This window comes from Malus sylvestris, chromosome 6 (assembly GCF_916048215.2).
Source record: "Malus sylvestris chromosome 6, drMalSylv7.2, whole genome shotgun sequence".
In the NCBI taxonomy this organism is placed as follows: domain Eukaryota; kingdom Viridiplantae; phylum Streptophyta; class Magnoliopsida; order Rosales; family Rosaceae; genus Malus; species Malus sylvestris.
The window spans coordinates 5,226,762-5,236,101 of record NC_062265.1 but is presented as its reverse complement, the minus strand read 5'-3'; the positions used below and the strand labels follow the sequence as shown (position 1 = coordinate 5,236,101).

The 9,340-nt window shown below is 36.1% G+C and overlaps 1 protein-coding gene across 6 annotated transcripts; it reads left to right on the top strand.

Moving 5' to 3' along the window:
* The first annotated feature begins 629 nt into the window (after positions 1 to 629).
* Positions 630 to 6,809, top strand: LOC126626285 (probable methyltransferase PMT14). Of its 6 annotated transcripts, none has more exons than XM_050295552.1 (8): positions 630 to 796; positions 983 to 1,015; positions 1,871 to 2,551; positions 2,923 to 3,133; positions 3,656 to 3,938; positions 4,758 to 5,141; positions 5,382 to 5,459; positions 6,271 to 6,809. In XM_050295552.1, the coding sequence occupies exons 3-8, from the start codon at positions 1,898 to 1,900 to the stop codon at positions 6,506 to 6,508; spliced, it is 1,848 nt and encodes a 615-aa protein (XP_050151509.1). In that variant the 5' UTR covers positions 630 to 796; positions 983 to 1,015; positions 1,871 to 1,897; the 3' UTR covers positions 6,509 to 6,809. The 6 variants fall into 6 exon arrangements, with proteins under 6 accessions (XP_050151509.1, XP_050151508.1, XP_050151510.1 ...); XM_050295551.1 differs by having other exon boundaries at positions 983 to 1,078; XM_050295548.1 differs by having other exon boundaries at positions 631 to 796; positions 1,795 to 2,551.
* Positions 6,810 to 9,340: the final 2,531 nt, after the last annotated feature.

Genomic DNA, 9,340 nt, shown 5'->3' with positions numbered 1-9,340 from the left:
GATAACTAAATTAAAAAATATGTGTTTTTTTAACTATACTGCTATTTAGTAGTCTCCTTATATAGTTATAACATTAATTTAGTCCCGACATTTCTTAATATTTTGTTATCATTTAGTTTAGATCTATATTTTGATAGATGAAGAGGTGATTGCGTGTTCCGAAGCGTACTCCTCTGTGTCGGCGGATAATTCAACGAGTAAGGCCCGTTTGGGATTGAGGTGATTTTAAAAAAAGTCACTGTGAAAAAAAGCTGAGGGTCATTTTTGTGTTTGGTAAACTGAAAAAAAAGGGTTTATTTTGGAAGCTGCTGTGAGAATAAGCTGAAAATCAAAGGAAAAGCTGAAGCTGCTATTTGCTGCTTTGAAAAAAAGCCATTTTTTTCAAAGCACACGGAGCTACAGTGCTCCTTTAATGAAAAGACACACTATCATCCTGATTTTTTTTCCAAAAGCACTTTCACAAAAAAGTTTACCAAACACTCTACTGGCTTTATTTCACAGCCGTTTATTCTCACAGCACAGCCGCTTATTCTCACAGCAGCTTTTTTTCAAAGCACAGCAATACCAAACCAGCCCTAATTCCACCAGGAGTTGAAAACCAAAGTCATCAAATTCCTATATGTATATATATACAATCTCCTCCTTAATTCTCTCCCACTCAGTCTCTCTCTCTCTCTCCCTCACTGCAAATCTCGCTGTCCTCTCTCTAGCTTCCCCTACTCACTAGCACTGTGGGGGATGCAGAGCGTGAGAAAAGTTCAAGTGCAATAAACCCACTTGAGAACTCATCTCTCAGGTTAGCAATTTGATCCCTGTATAGTGGATACTATCACAAGATCCATGCTTGCACTTGCTTTTTCATTTTTCTTTTGTCTTAAAAGTTGAAGATTTGAATTCCATCGTTTCTGCATCTTGCATTCATATCCAAAGTTCTATCCTTTTTTTTTTTTTATTTGAGTAAGATCCAAAGTTTTCTCTTTAGGTGAAAAGGATTCAACACTTGAAGATCCAACAGGTGAGCTTGATTTGAGGCAATAGATTTAATAACTACAACAACAACCAAGCATTATCCCACTAAGTGAGTTCGGCTCTATGAATCCTAGATCGCCACAGTGCTCGGTTGGAACTAATTAATAATTAATGATAAGATTTGTTTACTGATGAGATTAATCCTTAATCTAATCCTATCAGCTTTCACATACTTTGAAACAGCAATGACAATGGATTTAGTACCACTAAATCTCTAAATTTAAATTAAATGGTGGAAAATGATATGGGTTTGATCCCATTTATCCATTAGTTCATTTAATCCTAATGTGGTTGCCAACGCACTCGCTTTTCAGCAAATCTAGTTACTGCTTCCAAGTCCTTTACTAGTTAACCATAAGAATGTATGCATAGCTGCCTTTAGAAACGTATCGTATTTGGGAATCCATTGTCTTTCTTGTGTCTCAATCTTTGTACAGTGAAGCCATCTGGATATCTCTCATTATCATTCAGGAAGTTTTTTGTTAATTAAGTACTTCTTTGATCGTATCTGAAGAGATATACATATATTTTTTGGAATTTCTATTTTCAAGATCGCCTAAAAGCCGAATGAGCAGCAAGTTCTCGTTTTGTAGGTCCGATGCATATTGACTGCAACTCTAGCTAGAGAAAATTAACTGTACTTCGGAACAATTAATCAAGTTATTTTCTATTTTTTAATATTTATAGTAGATTCTTGGGTAAGTAAGTACCTACTTAGTACCTGTTCATGAACTTTTGTTCCCTTTGTTCATTACATTTTGGCAGTGCTTGGCTTCAACTTCTCAACAATTGATCACATACTTCAAATACTTGCCGCCAAGGTTTAAATTACTTTGTACAGGTTTGAGGGAGTTATTGCAAGAATATCATGGGCTCCAAGCATAATTCTTCAGGAAACAGAACAAGAAGCACGTTATCTGTATTTGTTGTGATTTCTCTTTGTTGTTTCTTCTACCTTCTTGGAGCATGGCAAAAGAGCGGTTTTGGAAAAGGAGATAAAATAGCATTTCAAGTAACCAAGCAGAAAGATTGTAATGTCTTTCCTGATTTGAACTCTGATTTGAACTTTGAATCTCATCACAGTATTGTGGAGATGGTTGAACCTTATGAGCCTAAAGCCAAAGAGTTCAAACCTTGTGATGTTAAATATGCTGATTATACTCCTTGTCAAGAACAAGACCGAGCAATGAAATTCCCCAGGGAAGATATGGTATACAGGGAAAGACATTGTCCTCCAGAAGAGGAAAAATTGCATTGTCTTATTCCAGCCCGGGAAGGGTATATGACTCCATTCCCCTGGCCTAAAGGCCGTGACTATGTCCACTATGCCAATGTACCTTATAAAAGCCTCACAGTTGAGAAAGCTGCACAGAACTGGGTGCAATTTCAGGGAAATGTTTTCAAATTTCCAGGCGGAGGAACAATGTTCCCCCAAGGCGCAGATGCATATATTGACGAACTTGCATCAGTTATTCCGATTGCAGATGGCTCTGTCAGGACAGCATTGGACACTGGTTGTGGAGTAAGTTTGTTTTCTAATGTGCTTTTATTATTGCATATGCATGTCTACACTTACTTCTCCACTCTGCCATTTTATCATTTGCATTCAGTTTGAGCTTCTTAACTTCCTTCAGTCAATCCAAGACTGACAAGAGCATTAGCTTTTCACTTTCCGGAGAATATTTGAGAACCTGTCACTTCAGATCAACCTTGCATTTCAAAAACACAGTGTATATACTGAATGAAAATGTACATTCAATCTGTGCGTATATATTTGTGACTAGATCCTGTATGTGCATGAGCAGTGATTTAAAATAGTGTGCATGTTCACACACAGTCAGTTCTTTCCTGTTTGGTTGTGGTTCTGTACTAATGAGGCCAACAACAACACAGGTTGCAAGTTGGGGTGCATACTTAATGAAGAGAAATGTATTAGCCATGTCCTTTGCACCCCGGGACAATCATGAAGCACAAGTGCAGTTTGCATTGGAGCGAGGAGTACCTGCTGTTATTGGTGTGCTTGGATCGATTCATCTTCCATACCCATCTAGGGCCTTTGATATGGCCCAGTGCTCTCGGTGTTTAATTCCATGGACTGCAAATGGTAAGATCTTGGAGTAACCAACATTAAGCTTGAGCAATCACATTTGATTTCTTTTGTTATTATATTACATACTGATAAGATATCGTCCAATTACAAACTCAAAATAAGATATAAAAAGTAGAAAAACATATCTATTGTGATCTTGTCTCAACTTGGAAGATCGAGTCATTGACCACTGAAATATGGTCAGAGTTGTTTGCTAAACATTTGTACTTGATTTCAATTGGAGTAAACAATTACTGATCTGCAAAGTTATCCACTTGAAACTCTTACATGGCTGGCTGTTAATTTATTTACCAACCCTCCTAAATTTCCCTTTCCTGAGTTTCTCTTGTTTGATGAAACCAACCCACCCCGCCCCCCCCCCCCCCCCCAACCCCCAGTTGATTTCTATATAAAATGGGCTTCTCATTGGAGTTGCATCTTTTACTTTTCCAAGTTTTAACATGCAAGGATAGTTTATTAACTTATTTACTCAATATGGTGAAATTTTATGATTCAAATATGAATGCCTGCGTGTAGATGGAATGTACCTAAAAGAAGTTGATCGGGTCCTTAGACCTGGTGGATATTGGATATTGTCTGGACCTCCAATTAATTGGAAGACCTACTACAAAACGTGGAAGCGGTCTAAGGAGGACGTGCAGGCTGAGCAAAAACAGATTGAAGCACTGGCAGAAAGTCTTTGCTGGGATAAAAAGTATGAGAAAGGAGATATGGCTATCTGGAAGAAAAAAGTAAATACAAAATCCTGCAGAAGAAAGTCTATCGATTTATGCCAGACGCAGGATGCTGAAGATGTCTGGTGAGTCTCTGGGCACTATGGTTTCTATTTATTACTTTGGTATTTTCACAACTCATTGTTTTTAGCCTTGTTTAGTTGTTTTACATCTTCCCTATTCAAGTATAAAGATAATCTTATGGTCATCATAAGTCTGCCCCCCTCTAAATTTGAGGTTTGGTAGAACTTCCTGACGTGGGACAGACTCAGTTAGGGGAAAGAGTCACAAACCTTTGCAGCAGATGGCAGGATAATGCACGAAAAACATTTTTGAAAATCTCAAATTATATGATATTGAGTAACTTTCATCCAGCAATTTGGTTTACTTATCTAGGAAAATGCTAAATAGAACACAAGTTTTATAAGCAGTAGTTGAATTGGCATGCTGCATATATCCAACATTCCCAATCCTGTGTAAGCATGCTCTGCTGCTATGCAGGTTTTGCACTGTTTTGCGTTGGTTTGCTATTTCAAGATTAGGCTTTTAACTGAAATTCATTGATATAAGCAGTATGGTAGTGTAACTTTAAATTCCATTCATTAAAGTGAATACGTTCCCTTTTTTACTTTGTTTTATGTTCTTCCGCCCTTTGTCATTTTAGTGGTTGCAAAAGTTAGCTTAGTTCCTACAAATGTTGCAACAATACAAGGTGAAGTTCTTTTGGCCTTGCTTTTTTTTCCTTCCATGGTATACATATTATGTAGCATGTCCCATTCAATTCATATAAGAGTGATTTTGAAAGAATGCCAGTTCTAGGGTTAGATTGTTCGTTATTTGCTTAATATATTGTTCTTAAATTGTTATAGCCATCCTAATTCTAAGTTTTATGTGGTCTGTTCCAGGTACAAGAAAATGGACACGTGTGTAACCCCTTCTCCTGAGGTAACCAATTCAAATGAAGTAGCAGTAGGGGAGTTGAAGTTTCCTGCAAGGCTTTATGCAGTTCCTCCTCGAATCGCTAACGGTTTAGTTGTAGGGGTTACAACTGAATCTTACCAAGAGGACAATAAACTTTGGAAAAAGCATGTAAACGTTTACAAAAGAATCAACGGATTGATTGGAACAACAAGATATCGAAATGTGATGGATATGAATGCAGGCCTTGGAGGGTTTGCAGCAGCCCTTGAATCTCGAAAATTGTGGGTTATGAATGTTGTGCCTACAATTGCAAAGAATACTTTGGGTGTTATATATGAGAGAGGTCTAATCGGCATATATCATGACTGGTATGACCTTGATATTTCTCTCTCTCTCTCTCTCTCACACACACACACACGCAACCACAGGGACATCAGTGTTTGTGGAAGTGTATGAGTGTCCTTCAGGACTCATTAACCTTTATGCTTTTCCTACAAAGACTTATAGTTGGTTCTCGATTATAATTTACAATACTGAGATCTAGGTAGCAAATACATATTTTCAAGTTACTATTCCATGTCATAACGAAAAAAAGAAACTTCTTTCAGGTGTGAAGGCTTCTCTACGTACCCAAGGTCATATGACCTTATTCATGCTAGTGGCGTGTTCAGCTTGTACAAGAACGAGTAAGCCTCATCATCTTCTTCCTGTGTATCTGTGTACATATATCATCGTAGTTGTTTGCAGCAGTAGATTATCTTATGAGATAGCAATCAAATCATGTGATGCAATATCTTGTCCTAAAGATTTCTAAAACCTTCATAGTTTAGACTTCATTTCTAAAAATGCGTATAGTTTGGTAAACATCAAGATGGAAGAATCTTTGAAGAACTAAATCCAAGAACTCTTTTAAGTAATTTCTGTAGGGCTATTTGAACAATGGTGGCTTTTTAGTGATAAAGTGAAAATATACTAATTTAAACAATTACGGGCTTCCTTAATGACAGGTTTTTTCATGCATAAATCTAATCTAATGCTAATAACAATAGTAATGTAGTTTGCCAATTTTCTATAACTTACAGTTATAAAGTCACTCTTTTCTGTTTTATTCAAATTTGAGATAATTGTCCTGAACTTTGGTCCTTGAATTGAAAGTCCGTGAGTATTGGTCCTGGAACTCGTCAGAGAGTGGTAAAATGGCCCTTTTAGGTAACTCTTTTAGAACTTCTGTCCCTTATTTGCCATTTAAAACCTTTTATTTTGGATAGAAATTTTAACATATTTACCCAAAAGGACCATTGTTCCACGTTTGACAAGTTCATGACCAATACTCACGGATGTTTAGTTCTGGTGAAAGCTCCAATCAGGCCAATGTTCTAATTCTCTTGCAATTTAACAGCTCATTTTGGTTAGCTGGGGTTCGGTGTAAGGTACATTGTCGCATGAAGCATTTAACAATCACTAATGTGCTGATCAGTTATTAAATGGATTAAGCAGGTGCAAACTGGAAGACATCCTTTTGGAGATGGATCGCATTTTGCGGCCTGAAGGGACAGTCATCTTCAGGGATGAAGTCGATGTTCTGAACAAGGTTAGGAAGATTGTCGGGGGCATGAGATGGGATACCAAAATTATGGATCACGAGGACGGACCCCTTGTTCCTGAGAAGATATTGGTGGTCGTTAAACAGTACTGGGTTGCCGGCAGTGGAAACAGCACATCCAATGATGAGTAAACCGCGTCATCAATCGGTTGTGAATAAATCAGAATATAGCACAAGGAATGATAAAATTGCTCTCTAGTTGTGGGACTGAAGAGTTATGACCCGCCGTTAGGTACGAGTTGTGTAATTTATAGGGTTGTGATGGTAATGACCGGAAACAGCCGTTACTTTTCCTTTTTAATTTGCTCCATTTGACGCACCGGGAAATAGGGTTACGGGCATGTTGAATTGTTTTTTACATCAATTTTTTTACATTAAGGGAGAGGGGGAGTTCGGTTAAGCCATTCAATAAACAGTCTAATTTGATATCGAATTTTCTATCCACGAGATTCGAACCTAAGACCTCTCATTTCTAAGTGAAGAGGAATATCACTAGACCGTAGTACTTAGTGGCATGTTGAATTGTTAATTAATTTAAGAATGTCATACTATTTTGAAAGGACAAGGGAACAGAACTAATTCATAAATATTAAAGTTGATGCAGCAAAGTCGAGCTTCCTTGGTCGTAAAACCAGAACTCAACGTAACTCAGAGCATCTCCAATGACCAACACATTTGAGGACTTATTTAGGAGCTTCAGAGGAATATTTGAGCCCTTAAAAGATTATTGTTTACAATGAAATTTTTTTATAGTATAGTCCTTAAATATAGAGATTAAAATTTTAACAAATTATTATTCATTTCATTAAAATATTGTAACCATTGATAAAAATAAAAAGGGAATCTTAATGAAATACTTTGATACTGTTCACTTTTAACGAAAATAACATTTTAATCTTGAAAAATCATTTTTTGTATTATTCACTTACACTTTTTATTTTGTTATTTTCATTAAAAATAAATTTTTTGAGAACTTTTCGTTAGTTTTTTTTAAATAAGAAGCTACCTTTACCATTGATTTTTCAAGAATTAAAAAAAAAAAAAAACCAAATGAGAAGTTGCCCCACTTAGGTGGGTTCAAAAAACAAAGAAAAAAACATAAAGAGCAACACCATTCCCTCTCAAAATTAATATGGAGTCTACTATTTGAGTCTATATGTAGTTCTCATATTTGAGAATTCTTTTGAGGTATCCGGCGAGTCTCTATGTATTAAGATACTTTGAGGACTTCAATTCCGATCCATTGGAAGTCATTTGTCCCTATATTTAGAGATTATACGGTTGTAGGGACTTTGTTTAGGGTCTCTATTAGAGATGCTCTCAGTCCCACTTCGACCGGACTGGCCCATAATCACCTCACCTCTTGAATGGTACTCTACAGAGTACATACCCTCCTCTCTTTAAGCAGTAGCCAGAAGTTTCTGTAACAGAGAGAGACGGTAGAGCCTTAAAAGAGTTTTTTGGTGTTTTAGCTAAAATGATCTCTAAGATTTGTATAACTTCTTATTTTGTTCTTTGACAATAAAAATCAGAAGAAGTAATCCTTGAGTTTGTCCACTAAAAATCATTTTGATCATTTCGTGAAAAATGTGTCAATATCCTCATTAAATTGTCACGTGAACGATCACGTGACCACCTTTTTAAGGTTATTTTTGTCAAACTCATTTGCTTAACGAGGATATTGACATATTTTTCACGGAACCAAACTGATTTATGGTCGACAAACTCATGGACCACTTCTATCGATTTTGATTGTTAAGGACCAATGCAAGAAATTAGTAAAGATCAAAATGAGAAGTTATACCAATCTTAAGACCATTCTGACTAAAAATCCAAAATTTCTCTTCAACTTAATTTACATAAACCTTCAAAGTTTGTCTTTAAAGTGGTGTGTCCAGATTCCAGACTGGAGCCTAGAGGCCAAGGGAAACTTAATACTTACCTACACGGAACAGCTACAACACAATGTAGCTTTGACTAAATAAAGATGAAGAACCCTTCATAGTAGTCTGCCCGGGCGTCCTAAAGCAAGTTGAGGCTTAAGGGAAAAAAAAATATACATATAGGGCTTTTATAACTATTTTTTATTTTAGGAAATGTTTTTGAAATGTCATATAACTAACACAATGTTTTAATTGTCATCTCAGCTAAAATTTTAAACGAATTGTCATTATGGTAAACAAATTTGTTTAAAATTTGATTTAAGCTATCTAATTATCTTGATGCTTGATCACCACATGTACTAAAACAGGTCAGAATGACATAACCCTTAGAGTTTCACCAGCACTTAACCTTTGCATGGTAATCCCTGACAACGGTGCCATTTTCTTGATAGAGATTTTACTACACACGCAAATGGGTTAAAAATCTCCTATAATACTTGCAAGAATGACAAAGTTATTGTAGTATAAACGGATCTCGTAAGGTCGTTCTCTACAGAGATTATTAAATAAATCGAAGCAAACCAATTTCCAATTAATTATTGTAAAGCAAAAAGTTGAGATGATTGATTTTATAACCTACGTAAATTAAAAACGAATTTAATTAATAAAAGTAAACTAAGCTGCAATATTAAAGATGAAAAAAAATGAAACAGTTTTTGAGAAATCAAATTAAAAAAAACACTAGGGATCCGCCGTCACCTAAACAATCCTATATAGTTCTCTCAATTACTTATAATCTATACATGCATATTTCGAAGGTTAGGTTTTCCTAATATATGCCTACTTGGACCCCCAACATAGAGCGTATATCAAACATGCAATCCGTTTGTGGTATTCAGATCACATCTAAACATGCATAACTCATTAAGTTCTGTGAAACCTTTTGAAAAACCATGCAACCCTTATGACGTGGTATTCATCCTAAATGAACTTGCACATATTAATCACAAGAAGCCTTCGTCAATTTCAGGGACTGACCTCCGACCAAAATTGCATCAAATTACTTTTCTAAATATCCTAA

Bases quoted from the DNA above. Each gene is read 5' to 3' on its own strand.
- LOC126626285 (XM_050295553.1), top strand. From the start codon at position 1,898: ATGGGCTCCAAGCATAATTCTTCAGGAAACAGAACAAGAAGCACGTTA. The intron at 2,552-2,922 runs GTAAGTTTGTTT...ACAACAACACAG, and splicing joins CATTGGACACTGGTTGTGGA to GTTGCAAGTTGGGGTGCATA. The intron at 3,134-3,655 runs GTAAGATCTTGG...GCCTGCGTGTAG, and splicing joins AATTCCATGGACTGCAAATG to ATGGAATGTACCTAAAAGAA.